The 15706-nt window shown below is 46.4% G+C and overlaps 1 protein-coding gene across 1 annotated transcript in view; it reads right to left on the bottom strand.

Annotated features, from left to right (window-relative positions):
• LOC141096108 (piezo-type mechanosensitive ion channel component 2-like) overlaps nucleotides 1-15706 on the bottom strand; it is a 242528-nt gene that overhangs the window by 161022 nt on the left and 65800 nt on the right. The window contains 2 exon segments of the mRNA XM_073582522.1: nucleotides 10640-10752; nucleotides 10997-11120. Of these exon segments, the coding sequence (XP_073438623.1) occupies nucleotides 10640-10752; nucleotides 10997-11120 (237 nt within the window).

A 15706-nucleotide genomic window follows, 5' to 3' on the forward strand; every position in this document is an offset into this window, starting at 1 on the left:
CAGTATTACCAGTTGTGTGAGCGGTATTTGAAAAATCAGTCCACAACATTGTCATGAAACCCCTGTCTCCAACGCCACTTCTGCTGTGTGCACCACGAACACCTCTGCCAAGCTGTCCCCGGCCCGTACAGCTCGTGTGAGAACCATCACCGCTGCTGTGTGCTGGGAATGCCTCAAGCAACCGATTTACCAGAGTTGCTTGTTTATTAGCCAATATTAGGTCAAGGTTCTCCTGTGGCATGATGTTTTGTAATTTGCCTTTATAGCATGGATCCAGGATGCTGGCCAACCAGTAGTCGTCATCGTTCATCATTTTGGCAATGCGGGGGTCCCTTTTTAGGATCCGCAAGGCATAATCTGACATGTGGGCCAATGTTCCCGGTGTCAATGATACACTGCGAGTGCTGGGTGGAGGAGCACTTTCTGGCAAATCCACATCCCTCCAGTCACGCACAAACCCTGTACCAGACCTTGCCACGCCAACATTTTCACTTGCCCCACGAGATGCATCCTCCTCCCCTAAGTAATCATCCCCATCATCCTCCTCCTCCTCCTCCTCTTCTTCCTCCACCTCGTCCAGGAGAGGTCCCTGAGCAGACAATGGCTGAATGTCATCAAGGATTCCCTCCTCCTCTTCCTCATCAACATTGGCTGCAGACGCCTGCTCCTTAAGGTGCGTCAAAGTTTGCATGAGCAGACGCATAAGTGGGATGCTCATGCTTAGGATGGCATCGTCTGCGCTTACCAGCCATGTGCATTCCTCAAAACACTGAAGGACTTTACAAAGGTCTTTCAGCTTCGACCACTGCACGCCTGTCAACTCCATGTCTGCTCTCAAAGTGCCTGGCCGTGTATCGTCCCACAAATGCATTATGGCCTGCCTCTGCTCGCACAGCCGCTCCACCATGTGCAGGGTGGAGTTCCACCTTGTTGCAATTTTGATAATGAGGCGGTGGTTGGGAAGGTGGAGCAATCGCTGCAGCTTCTGCATACGAACGGAGTGTACAGGCGACCGGCGGATGTGCGCGCACAGTCTTCGCACCTTCTGGAGCAGGGCTGTTAACTCCGGATAATTTTTGAGGAAGCACTGCACCACCAGGTTCAAGGTGTGAGCCAAGCAAGGTATGTGGCTGAGTTTTGAAAGGGGTATGGCTGCCACAAAATTACGGCCGTTATCACTAACTACCTTGCCTGCCTCAAGATGTACACTGCCCAGCCATGACTCAGTTTGTCGCTTCAAGTACTCGGCCAGCACCTCGGCGGTGTGTCTGTCGCCCAAACACATCATCTGCAACACAGCCTGCTGACGCTTTCCACTAGCTGCTCGATAGGGGGACACATCGTGTGCAACAGTGGCAGCTGCAGATGGAGTGCTCGTACGACTGCGCTCTGTGGACGAGCTGTCGCTTCTGGAGGAGGAGGAGGAGGGTCGAACGCCTACAGCCAACTGTTTCCTATACCGTGGGCTAGGCAGCACTGTCCCACCACCGCTGTCCCCTGTGGACCCTGCATCCACCACATTAACCCAGTGCGCAGTGATGGACACGTAACGGCCCTGGCCATGCCGACTGGACCATGCATCAGTTGTGAGGTGCACCTTTCCGCTCACTGACTGCTTGAGTGCATGGACAATGCGGTCTTTCACATGATGGTGGAGGGCTGGGATGGCTTTGCGAGAGAAGAAGTGGCGACTGGGTAGGTCATAGCGTGGTACTGCATAGGCCATGAGTTCGCGGAAAGCTGTGCTTTCCACCAACCGAAAGGGCATCATCTCAAACGAGATTAGTTTGGCAATGTGGGCGTTCAAACCCAGTGTACGCGGATGAGAGACTGAGTACTTTCTTGACCTACTCATAGTGTCTGGGAGGGTGAGCTGGACTTGAGAGCTGCATATGGTGGAAGTAGCGGTGGACAGGGCGGACTGAGAGAGGGTTGATGATGGTGATGGAGTTGGTGTTCTTTCTGATGGCCTAGAATCAGTCTTTCGTTGATATAACAGTGGGATTCCCTGACTGCTGTGGCCTTGCAACGACACCTCAACATTTGCTGCTGTGCTAACCGGTGGGCTTACAGTGGGGGAAACAATGTAGCGTTGCTGACTACCTTCGTTGTGATCAGTTGCACATGTGGCACTTGAGGTTTGGTGTTGTGTCCACGCTTGCAAGTGCATGCTGGTTAAATGTCTAAGCATGCAACTGGTATTCAAATTTTTCAGATTTTTCCCTCGGCTAAAGGTCTTTGCGCACTTCTTACAGATAACCTTGGCCTGATCATGAGGATTTTGTTCAAAAAAGTGCCACACTGCACTCTTCCTACTTTGGCAGACATTTTGCGGCCTAGCACGCTGTGATCTTTTGACCCTCTGGACAAGCTGTCCAGCAACTCTTTTGATGTTTGGAACCTGTCTTTGGAGTGCTCCGGGCCTGCCAGATAACAGCTGTTGCGATGTCGATGTCTGCTGTGGATGCTCCTCATCTGAGCTATTGGAAGCAGCACCCTCTTCCCCCAATGGATGCCAATCTGGGTCAACAACTGGGTCATCCATCACCTCCTCTTCTATGTCATGTGCACCTTTCTCTGTGTCACCGTGTATGGTGGTATAGTGTGCGGGAAGGGGCACCTGAGTCTCATCAGGGTCAAAATCTGGCTCTGTACACTGCGAGGACAATGTAGTGCTCTGAGTGAATGTACCAGCAGAATCATCCATCAGCGGCTGTGCATCAGTGCACTCCATGTCAGATTCATCTTGGCCTGGGTAATTCACCATTTGACTTGATAATCCAGGCATGGTATGTGAAAACAGCTCCATGGAGTAATCAGTAGTATGGCCTGCGTCATCCTTCAATCTTGGTTGGGGTGAAGGACACAAGGAAAGGTGTGGTTCATGAACATGAGCCTCCAATGACGACTCAGTGCTTTTACTTTTTACAACTGAAGAAGAGGAGGCGATAGAGCTGGAGGCTGAGTCAGCAATGTAAGACAAAACTTTTTCCTGATGCTCTGCCTTTAAAAGCGGTTTGCCAACTCCTAGAAAACTAAGCGTTCGAGGCCTTATGTAGCCAGACGATGAAGCAGGGTCAGCACCTCCTGCATTCGGTCCTATTTTGCTCTTGCCACTACCATCAGATCCACCACCAACACCATCATTACCAGCTGCCAACCCCCGCCCAATTCCACGGCCTCTTCCACCAGCCTTCCTCATTTTTGGTAGAAATGTAGACAAAATCCAACAAACTATATAGTAATGTAAAACAAGGTACAAGGTGTCTATAGGACAGGGGAGTTTTAGAATTTCTGCACACACTTGTGGACAGTGGACACTTGTGGATTGTGTGCGGCCCACTGATATCTGAGCGCTATGTGACACGCTCGATGGCACAGCTGCCTGTGACCAAAGTGACGAGAGGATAATGGAGATTTTGAATCTCTGCGTACACTTTTGGACACTGGACACTTGTGGATTGTGTGCGGCCCACTGATATCTGAGCGCTATGTGACACGCTCGATGGCACAGCTGCCTGTGACCAAAGTGACGAGAGGATAATGGAGATTTTGAATCTCTGCGTACACTTTTGGACACTGGACACTTGTGGATTGTGTGCGGCCCACTGATATCTGAGCGCTATGTGACACGCTCGATGGCACAGCTGCCTGTGACCAAAGTGACGAGAGGATAATGGAGATTTTGAATCTCTGCGTACACTTGTGGACAGTGGACACTTGTGGATTGTGTGCAGCCCACTGATATCTGAGCGCTATGTGACACGCTCGATGGCACAGCTGCCTGTGACCAAAGTGACGAGAGGATAATGGAGATTTTGAATCTCTGCGTACACTTTTGGACACTGGACACTTGTGGATTGTGTGAGGCCCACTGATATCTGAGCGCTATGTGACACGCTCGATGGCACAGCTGCCTGTGACCAAAGTGACGAGAGGATAATGGAGATTTTGAATCTCTGCGTACACTTTTGGACACTGGACACTTGTGGATTGTGTGCGGCCCACTGATATCTGAGCGCTATGTGACACGCTCGATGGCACAGCTGCCTGTGACCAAAGTGACGAGAGGATAATGGAGATTTTGAATCTCTGCGTACACTTGTGGACAGTGGACACTTGTGGATTGTGTGCGGCCCACTGATATCTGAGCGCTATGTGACACGCTCGATGGCACAGCTGCCTGTGACCAAAGTGACGAGAGGATAATGGAGATTTTGAATCTCTGCGTACACTTTTGGACACTGGACACTTGTGGATTGTGTGCGGCCCACTGATATCTGAGCGCTATGTGACACGCTCGATGGCACAGCTGCCTGTGACCAAAGTGACGAGAGGATAATGGAGATTTTGAATCTCTGCGTACACTTTTGGACACTGGACACTTGTGGATTGTGTGCGGCCCACTGATATCTGAGCGCTATGTGACACGCTCGATGGCACAGCTGCCTGTGACCAAAGTGACGAGAGGATAATGGAGATTTTGAATCTCTGCGTACACTTTTGGACACTGGACACTTGTGGATTGTGTGCGGCCCACTGATATCTGAGCGCTATGTGACACGCTCGATGGCACAGCTGCCTGTGACCAAAGTGACGAGAGGATAATGGAGATTTTGAATCTCTGCGTACACTTTTGGACACTGGACACTTGTGGATTGTGTGCGGCCCACTGATATCTGAGCGCTATGTGACACGCTCGATGGCACAGCTGCCTGTGACCAAAGTGACGAGAGGATAATGGAGATTTTGAATCTCTGCGTACACTTGTGGACAGTGGACACTTGTGGATTGTGTGCGGCCCACTGATATCTGAGCGCTATGTGACACGCTCGATGGCACAGCTGCCTGTGACCAAAGTGACGAGAGGATAATGGAGATTTTGAATCTCTGCGTACACTTTTGGACACTGGACACTTGTGGATTGTGTGCGGCCCACTGATATCTGAGCGCTATGTGACACGCTCGATGGCACAGCTGCCTGTGACCAAAGTGACGAGAGGATAATGGAGATTTTGAATCTCTGCGTACACTTGTGGACAGTGGACACTTGTGGATTGTGTGCGGCCCACTGATATCTGAGCGCTATGTGACACGCTCGATGGCACAGCTGCCTGTGACCAAAGTGACGAGAGGATAATGGAGATTTTGAATCTCTGCGTACACTTGTGGACAGTGGACACTTGTGGATTGTGTGTGGCCCACTGATATCTGAGCGCTATGTGACACGCTCGATGGCACAGCTGCCTGTGACCAAAGTGACGAGAGGATAATGGAGATTTTGAATCTCTGCGTACACTTTTGGACACTGGACACTTGTGGATTGTGTGCGGCCCACTGATATCTGAGCGCTATGTGACACGCTCGATGGCACAGCTGCCTGTGACCAAAGTGACGAGAGGATAATGGAGATTTTGAATCTCTGCGTACACTTTTGGACAGTGGACACTTGTGGATTGTGTGCGGCCCACTGATATCTGAGCGCTATGTGACACGCTCGATGGCACAGCTGCCTGTGACCAAAGTGACGAGAGGATAATGGAGATTTTGAATCTCTGCGTACACTTGTGGACAGTGGACACTTGTGGATTGTGTGCGGCCCACTGATATCTGAGCGCTATGTGACACGCTCGATGGCACAGCTGCCTGTGACCAAAGTGACGAGAGGATAATGGAGATTTTGAATCTCTGCGTACACTTTTGGACAGTGGACACTTGTGGATTGTGTGCGGCCCACTGATATCTGAGCGCTATGTGACACGCTCGATGGCACAGCTGCCTGTGACCAAAGTGACGAGAGGATAATGGAGATTTTGAATCTCTGCGTACACTTGTGGACAGTGGACACTTGTGGATTGTGTGCGGCCCACTGATATCTGAGCGCTATGTGACACGCTCGATGGCACAGCTGCCTGTGACCAAAGTGACGAGAGGATAATGGAGATTTTGAATCTCTGCGTACACTTTTGGACAGTGGACACTTGTGGATTGTGTGCGGCCCACTGATATCTGAGCGCTATGTGACACGCTCGATGGCACACCTGCCTGTGACCAAAGTGACGAGAGGATAATGGAGATTTTGAATCTCTGCGTACACTTGTGGACAGTGGACACTTGTGGATTGTGTGCGGCCCACTGATATCTGAGCGCTATGTGACACGCTCGATGGCACAGCTGCCTGTGACCAAAGTGACGAGAGGATAATGGAGATTTTGAATCTCTGCGTACACTTTTGGACACTGGACACTTGTGGATTGTGTGTGGCCCACTGATATCTGAGCGCTATGTGACACGCTCGATGGCACAGCTGCCTGTGACCAAAGTGACGAGAGGATAATGGAGATTTTGAATCTCTGCGTTCACTTGTGGACAGTGGACACTTGTGGATTGTGTGCGGCCCACTGATATCTGAGCGCTATGTGACACGCTCGATGGCACAGCTGCCTGTGACCAAAGTGATGAGAGGATAAGGGAGATTGGATTGCTTTTAAAAAAGCAGTTTGCGGAGCAGTGGGTAAACAGCAATGCCAGCGTGTCAGGAAGCCTTAAAAGGCAGCCCAACAACCAACACCACTGATACACCACAATATAGCCTCCCCTTGCACTGCACACACAGTGACTTGTGTGTTTTGCAGGCCAAATCGCTAGCAGCAGAAGCAGTTTTTTTGTCTTCTTCCCTGCCTAACGCTCTCCCTACAGAATCAGCAGCAACCTCTCCCTATACTAAGATCGGCAGAAGTAAGATGGCGGTCGGCGTGCACGCCCTTTTATACCCCCTGTGACGCCCACCAAAGCAAGCCAATCACTTGCATGCCCTTCTGAAAGATGGTGGTGACCCGTGCCTATGTCATCACGTTGCCCACAGTGTGAAACGCGACTTTGGCGCGTAAGTCGCCGACCTCGTGGCCGACCTCATCCTAGGGTCGGGTTTCGTTTCATGAAACCCGACTTTGCCAAAAGTCGGCGACTTTTGAATTTTTTCGACCCGTTTCGCTCAACTCTAGCGACCATGCTATTTTAGAATTTTGGATAACTAGAGGCGGAAGACCTGTGAAGACTTAGACGTTAAGGTTAGATTTCAGAAAGGCAGATTTTAAGGGATTCAGAAATAGAATTGGAGGGATCCAATGGCTGGATATCCTTAAAGACAAAAATGTCCAGGAAGGATGGGAAATCTTGAAAAATGAAATTCTCAAAGCACAGTTGTTAACAATTCCGAAAAGAGGGAAGAATAGGAAGCATTTAAGGAAACCAGGATGGATGAACACAGAACTTAAGCACATGCTAAAAAGGAAGAAAAAAATGTTTATAAAATGGAAAGAGGGAGGCATATCTAAAGAAGAATATAATGCTGTCTGCAGAACCTGCAGGGCACAAATCAGATTATCTAAAGCTGAAAATGAATTGAGCCTTGCAAGAGATGTCAAAAGCAATAATAAAGGATTTTGGGGATATGTCAAAAGTAAAAGAAAAGTCAAAGATGCTATAGGATTTTTACAGGATGAAAATGATGAAATGGTAAGACAGGATGTTGAGAAGGCTGAACTTTTAAATTCCTATTTTGCATCTGTTTTCTCTCAGAAAGGAAATGTAACATCAACTGTTATTCACTGTCCTATTAAGGGAATAGAAGAATCCAGGATATCTATAAACAGAAAGTTAGTGAGGAAACACTTAGATAACCTAAATGAATTCAAGTCTCCAGGTCCAGATGAATTACACCCCAGAGTACTGAAGGAGATAGCAGAAGAAATTTTTGAACCCCTCTCCATAATCTTTGAAAATTCTTGGAGAACAGGAGAAGTGCCAGAAGACTGGAGAAGAGCAAATGTTGTTCCTATCTTCAAAAAGGGGAAGAAGGTGAACCCAGGCAACTATAGGCCGGTGAGTCTGACTTCTATACCAGGAAAGATCTTTGAACAAATTATTAAACAACATGTATGTCAATACCTGGATATGAATGAAGTGATTAAACAGAGTCAGCATGGGTTTGTAACTAATAAGTCATGTCAGACTAACTTAATTTCCTTCTATGACGGTATCACTGATTGGGTGGATCAAGGAAATGCTGTAGATATAGTATATCTTGACTTCAGCAAAGCATTTGACAAAGTCTCTCATACAATCCTTATTGAAAAAATGACTAAGTATGGAATGGACAAGGCAACTGTTAGGTGGATTCATAACTGGCTTAGTGATCGGACCCAAAGAGTGGTCGTAAATGGCTGCACATCCAGTTGGAAGAATGTCTCAAGTGGGGTACCACAGGGCTCTGTCCTGGGCCCTGTATTGTTCAACATCTTTATCAACGATTTAGATGAAGGAATTGAGGGTAAACTGATTAAATTTGCTGATGACACAAAGCTAGGAGGGATAGCTAATACTGGAGAAGAGAGAGAGAGGATTCAAAAAGATTTAAATAAACTGGAGAAGTGGGCAGCAACTAACAGAATGGTTTTTAACAGGGAGAAATGCAAAGTACTACATCTGGGCAATAAAAATGAAAAAAGCATATATAGAATGGGAGGAATAGGGCTAGTCCAGTTTTGGGCACCACATTTTAAAAAAGACATCAACAAACTGGAGCAAGTTCAGAAAAGAGCGACCAGAATGGTGACCGGTCTGCAAACCCTGTCTTATGAGGAAAGGTTGCAGGATTTGGGAATGTTTAGTTTGCAAAAGAGAAGACTGAGAGGAGACTTAATAGCTGTCTACAAATATCTAAAGGGCTGTCACATTGTAGAAGGATCAACTTTATTCTCATTTGCACAAGGAAAGACTAGAAGCAATGGGATGAAACTGAATGGGAGGAGACACAGATTAGATATTAGAAAAAACTTTTTGACAGTTAGAGTGATCAATGAGTGGAACAGGCTGCCACGAGAAGTGGTGAGTTCTCCTTCAATGGAAGTCTTCAAACAGAGGCTGGACAGACATCTGACAGGGATGATTTAGCGAATCCTGCTTTGAGTAAGGGGTTGGACCAGATGGCCCAGGAGGTCCCTTCCAACTCTACGATTCTATGATTCTATGATTCTATGATCAATAGTAAAAGATAGAATGTAAAAAATAATTAAAAAAATTTAAAAAAAAGTTATTCTCACCTTCCGACGGCCCCCGATCTCCTCACCATGCTCCCGGCATCTTCCTGTCCCAGTAATGCTTAGCGCGAAGGACGGGAGATGACGTCACTCTCGCGAGAGCGCAACCTCATCAGCGGTCTTTCGCGCAAAGCATTACTGGGACCGGAAGATGCCAGGCGCGTGGTGAGAGGAGGGAAAGAGTCCGGGGGCCATCGGAAGGTGAGTATATCACTATTTTTTATTTTAATTCTATTTTTTACAGGTTTATGGTACCCAGGGCCTGGAGGAGAGTCTCCTCTCCTCCGCACCCTGGGTACCATCCGCACCTTGAACGCTGCGCTGGTCATCTCCCGGCTAGCGCGCAGATCTCCCGATGGTAGCGGTGGCGTGCGTTGTTCAAATGCCATGCAAATTCGCAGACAGATTGCGCCTGTCGCTGATTGGTTGCAGCCGGCTGACAGCGACGCGGGATTTCCGTTACAAACAGACAGAATTAGACGATTATATAGTGTATATATATATACACTGAAAAAATGAAAGCATTAAAATCTATTCTACAGGTATAATGTTTGTAGGGCTAAGTGCCCCTACGTGAGTTTATAATTAATTTAATTTGAGTTTTGGGAATGACAGACTACTTTTAAGTGGATGAAGCAGGAGCTACAGATGGCTGGGTGCTACCTTGCTACAGTCAGTGGAAGAAGACCTTGCCAGAGAGCTGGATACTGAATGCAATGCTGTCTGTAGATTGTAAAAAGTGTACAGTATATGTAGCCCTGAATAATCAAATAAATAGTGAGACCGCACATGACCCACTCTTAGAGGAAAAACTCTCCACCAACCGGGTATTCGCTGCTGTTGGTAACATTTAAGCTTGTGCCTGGATATCTACAGAAGGTGAAACCGCAGAGCGTTTTGTGCTGCTACAGTAACAGCATGAATTCTGGCTTTCAACTGCTCTCCAGTTCTGCTTGACTTTATATAACATCTGAGCTGAAGTACACCCCACAACACCAACCGGGGGATCGATACAGCCGGTATCACCCCCATCTATTTCACTGGTTGTTGGTAGTGTGGGAGAGCAGGAGAGCAACCACCATCTTTGGAGGTGGGTTCTGCATGGCATCACATCACATCCACTACCCTTTCTGCCAATACTCTACAACCAGCACATCACACCATAGTATAAACATTTTAATGTACCGTACTTTAAAGGGTCTATTTGGTAGGTCTCCTTTAAGAGAATTGTCTGGAATTGGAACTAGGGGTCTGTTCTCCTCCGGAAACACCAGTAAAATGCACTAATATAGTCTGTAGGTCGTATGTTGTACTAGAGCTAGTAGATACATGTATCTAAGTGGTGCAGAACTGAAATACTTGACACAGCCAATAGATAAGAGAGGCGCTGTTTCAATAAAAAAAAAGTATCTTAGTAATTCTAGACAACCCCTACAAGGACTGAAAGCGGTTGGTAGAACTGAAGAACTGAAGTATTCACATTGGCTCATGATGAAATTATGCAGATATACTCTAAAAAGTATGATACACCATCTTACCATCATGACAATTAAGGCACTGACATAACTCTGCCTCATGATAAATTGGCCCAGGACAGCCATTCCACTGGGTTTTGACTCTGCTGCTGCGATCTCCTCTTCTTCCTCCTTCTCTGAGTGACATGAAACACAAAATGTATTCTCTAAAAATACAGTTAAGAAAATCTAAGCTATATCTGTGAAGGAAATACTGATTACACAAAAGATCTATCCATTACTAAACAGATAAGTGACAGCCTCGTGCTGCAAACCCTGTGCATTCAGTCAACAGGCCCGAGCGCCCGAGAGGGTTACTCTACACGCTGTCACTGAGATTTTAGAATGCAGAACAATACTGGCTCATTGCGGCAAACTGACCTGACACCACAGATTTTTCCTCATCTTCAAGGTATATAGGCACGGAGAAATCAGTCTGTGCTTGTTGTACTTCACACTTCAGCAGCGGCAATTCTTGCCATCCGTTATGCATCAGATACTCGGGCTAAAAATGGAGGTTAAAGAGCCATTAACATCTGCCTAAAGCCAAACGTGCTTTTCTATGTGGTACACAAAAAGGGAATCAAATTAAATGTTATTACTCTTTACTAGCAGCAGTAGATAACTCACATTCTGTATTTTTCAGACTATAAGATGCATATTTTAGCAATAATAAATCTTCTAAAAAGTCCCTGTATCTTCTTATCCATACTCTCAGGGCAGCAGCACCAGATTCCCCATGGCTGCTTCCTTACAGATCAAGCAGATCATTGACTAAGGAATTCTGTGGCTGCACAGTTCTCTCTCTCCCTATCTGCATACTTCTCAACTTTTGAAGAACAGAAAGTGTGACAAATGATGTAGCAAGCTATTGACAGCAGAAATAACGCAGCATTTACGCTATGTGTGAACACTGACTCAGCATTACGATTATGTAAGAAAAAAAACACATTAAAATGACTATACAATCTGCATGTGGAGTCACAGCTGCAATACAGATCAAGTACACAAAATTCTCCCAGTGCCTACACCAGAGCTTGAGGATCAGTAGCTTAAGGGCCTGTCACACTAAGCGATATCGCTAGCAATATTGCTATAATGTCACTGGTTTTGTGACGCAGCAGCGATATCGCTATGTCTGACACTTACCTCCGACCGACTCCCCCGCTGCTTATCGCTGATAGCGCGAGAACGTTCAGGACCATTTCTCGTCATCAGCTTCCTGCTGGGCTTCCTGCTGTGAGGACGAGCGACGCGTGGAGCCGGACGGGAGGACGCAGGATCGCCTCATCTGACAGGTAAGTAGCGATCCCCGTCCCCTGCGATGTCGCTGGTGAGATCTGCCTGTGTGGCAGCTCACTAGCGACCACTTAGCGATGCACCAGCGATCCTGACCGCGTCATATCGCCGGTCGGGTTCGCTGGTGCATCGCTAAGTGTGACAGGACCTTTAGGCTCCTGCCCTTAATGTTAAGGTTGTATGTTCGAGACCTTAGAAGACTCACAAAAAAGACAAAAATAACATTTTTGTAATTGCTTCTTATTATTTTTACTACTTTTATAGGAATGAGCATATAAGAATAAGATGTAAGAAAACCAAAGATAGTAGTTATATATATGTGTATATCTTTATTAGAGCAAATTTTTGCATATTAAAAACAATTTGGAATGAATACAATTAATACACAAGTTAGCTATAAGGTGGCGCCACAAGCAAAATACCTAGCACGTTTCCAAACCTTAATGAACAGCAAAAATGAAAGTGAAATAAAATGCAAATATTATAAAGTAAAATTCATTCTAAGTTAGAAAAAATATATATATCATGTGCAAAATAAAAAATATGTATATAGAACACACACAGAGGTTGTGCAAAAAAATGCAGTGTGCTGTGCACAAAGGTTGTGCAAAATCACATAGGAAGAAGGCTACATAGGCCGAAACTTGCGTAGGGACTCCTGGCGCTGCAGCACATTGTACTTTGTAGGTATAATCCTAACTACTTGCGATTTTCCACAACTTTTCTGCACAGCATTTTGCACTTTGGTTTTTTGCACAATTTTTGTGGGTGTTTTGTTGATACAATCTCAACTACTTGCGATTTTGCACAACCTTTGTGCACAGCACATTGCACTTTGTAGATATAATTTTAACTACTTGTGATTTTGCACAACCTTTGTGCACAGCACATTGCATTTTTTTCCACAACCTCTGTGTGTATTCTATATACATATTTTTTATTTTGCACATGATATATATATTTTTTCTCACTTAGAATGAATTTTACTTTATAATATTTGCATTTTATTTCACTTTCATTTTTGCTGTTCATTAAGGTTTGGAAACATGTGCTAGGTATTTTGCTTGTGGCGCCACCTTATAGCTAACTTGTGTATTAATTGTATTCATTCCAAATTGTTTTTAATATGCAAAAATTTGCTTTAATAAAGATATATACATATATATAACTACTATCTTTGGTTTTCTTACATCTTATTTGGAGCGCCCTCACTCGCCAGGGCCGTGGGGTACTCGGTACCGGGCCGGTTGATCTTCTCAACGGGAGTTGTTACGGCAGCAGTGACCCGGTCCGTGGCCCTGGGGCTCCATTGCAAAAAGGGGTTGTTTCAGTGTGCTTATGGTGGTGAAAGTTTACAAGTGATTCGTGACGCCACCTGTGGTGTTCGGCAAATGTTAAGCCGACGCTGCAGACAGATCCTCTGGGGCAGATGGTGTAGTGCAGCAATGATGTTATAGCCCTCCACAGGCAGGGCTGTAGTCCCAGGGCAGTGTAGGTGAAGTGACACTTAGATGGTGTAGTGTCGGGCGCAGGAGGGATGTAGCGGTGTCGGGCAGGCTGGCGCAGGATTAAGTGGAGAACACCAGGGCATGTAGTTCCAAAGCTTTACTCACAGTCTGTTGTGGCACAGGTGCCCGCATCTGTGCCGTGTCCTCCGGGTCAGGAGCTCAGCCAACTTCCAGGCAAGATGAAGTACTCCTTTCCAACACTCCGCCAACATAAGTGCCTTTTCTGAACGTCTCCCTCTTAGCGCCTTTGAGTGAAGTACTCACAGTGCTGAGTTACACTGGAGTTCCTCCTGTCAGATGTTCCTATGAACTCTACTTGTACAGCAGACAGCTGAAGCCTGCTTCGGGGACTCCTTCTACCTAGTCCCGGCTCACACACGTTGCTGTTGTGCCCCCAAGTCTGGTGTGGGAATAAAGTGGTCACTACTTCTATTCCTCTGGTGTCTGCTGCAGGACCATTAGTATCCATACAACCTCGGGGACCGGACCCCAGCCTTGCGCTTAGAACTTGGGAAGGGTTCTCCTCTAAGCCTGGTCCTTGTTCTCTTATTCTCCTCACGTCCCGTATCAATCCTTTCTTATGGAGAGTCAGGCTTTCTATCAATGTTCCTTTCTTGTGCCAGCGGACCCAGATCACTGAGGTCGGCTGCAGCACTTCCTTCATCCATCCCACTCAAGGGATGTCCTTTCACAGACTGACCTCGTCAGACTCCTGTGACTAACTAACTCAATCCTATCCTCTTCCCGCTCTTTTAGTGCAAACTAAACTCCACCCACCTCCCAGCACGCTTCGTGTCCCAAAAGGTGCTTTGCTACACTACTGTGTTGTGTGGGATGTAGGTGTTGGAGTGTGGTCAGGTGTCTCCACCTTACCTGGATAGTGGGGCACCACACCTCAGGAGGAGGTGCAGTACCTCTGTGGTGACTGAACCCTCAGAGGCGCCACATACCCCCTGTTAAACACAGCACGTCCGCGAGCTGCAAGAAAACAAAGGTTGACAAATACAGGAACATGCAAATTTTTTTATAATGCTAATAAACAGTTCTTATCTAAACATACAATGTGGGAGGCACTGAGTCTTGATCGTTGCAAACATTTTAACTACTTATCTATATCTTACTACGATTCCTAATTCAAAGTGCTATTAGCAGTAAACACACTACCACTTTCAAGTGTTATCATTATCATATTTTTTCATCATCTCCTCTTTCACATTTTCTACTTCCTTTTATTAACCTTAAGTGACAACCGTTGATGCCTGGTTCGTCACCTGCATTTTTCAAATCTTTATCTTTATTCAAATCCTTCATCTCTTTATTAAAACATTCCTATTAGTCATTGCTATTAAGTAGATTCTATATAAAAGCTATTCTCTATTAATACTTTCATAAGGCACATTATAAAATACTTCACATCAAAACTTCAATAGTTCTTGTAAGTGCAGGACACCGCTCCCAGCCGGGATCTCTTGCAGTGTCCTTTTGGTAGGAGCCATGCTCCAAGTGAGGTAGTCCTTATTCCAAAAAGGGCTCTGTAAAACCAAGAGAGGGCACCTAAAGAGGTGCAACTATATACATTAAAGTTCTGGATCATTCAGTGTCCATGATCTCCACAGTTCAGTAAAGAAAACGCTGCCAATAAAACTGGGCAACAAAACTGGAAAAACATGATGAATAAACAAAAATAATTTTAAGGCACAACGGTGTAAATACGCTCCTGGGTAACAGAGATAGTTTTTGGTATTTTCTTTAATGTTGGTGGTCCCCTCCTGGGGTGGTGGAAGCTGGTTTCCTTGGGTGCTTCCAGGGGAGCACTTCAGGGCATCCTCTTCCTTTCGGCTGGTTCACATAGGACGAGGTGGTGGCAGCTGGTGCAATTGCTGCCTGTGGTACAGCGGGTGTAGCTACCTGTACCATGGGGTGGATGACGGAGGTAGATATAGCCTGTCTGGTGTTGGTAGGTGCAACCACTACCGTAGGAGGCATTCCTGCTGGGTGAACATATGCCTTCTCCTTCTTATAGGCTGCAATAAAATCCTCAGGGATGCGGCGGATATTCATGGCGTACCAACCTCTTAACCCCTCATGCCGGGTGAAGGTTACATATTCCCCCGGTTGCAGATCTCTAGCAGGGTGTCCCTTCCTCAGGTGTGACTCCACATCCCGCCGGTTAAAGAAAAGGTCGGAGATCCGTTTGGGGTCGGTGATGAAACCGAACCCCTGTTCTTGGTTCACATTCAGTACCTGTCCCCATCCTGCCGAGTCCCGGGGACCAAAGTGACCG

This window comes from Dendrobates tinctorius, unplaced genomic scaffold (genome assembly GCF_039654945.1).
Source record: "Dendrobates tinctorius isolate UK_male_01 unplaced genomic scaffold, ASM3965494v1 ptg000071l, whole genome shotgun sequence".
Classification (NCBI taxonomy): Eukaryota; Metazoa; Chordata; class Amphibia; order Anura; family Dendrobatidae; genus Dendrobates; species Dendrobates tinctorius.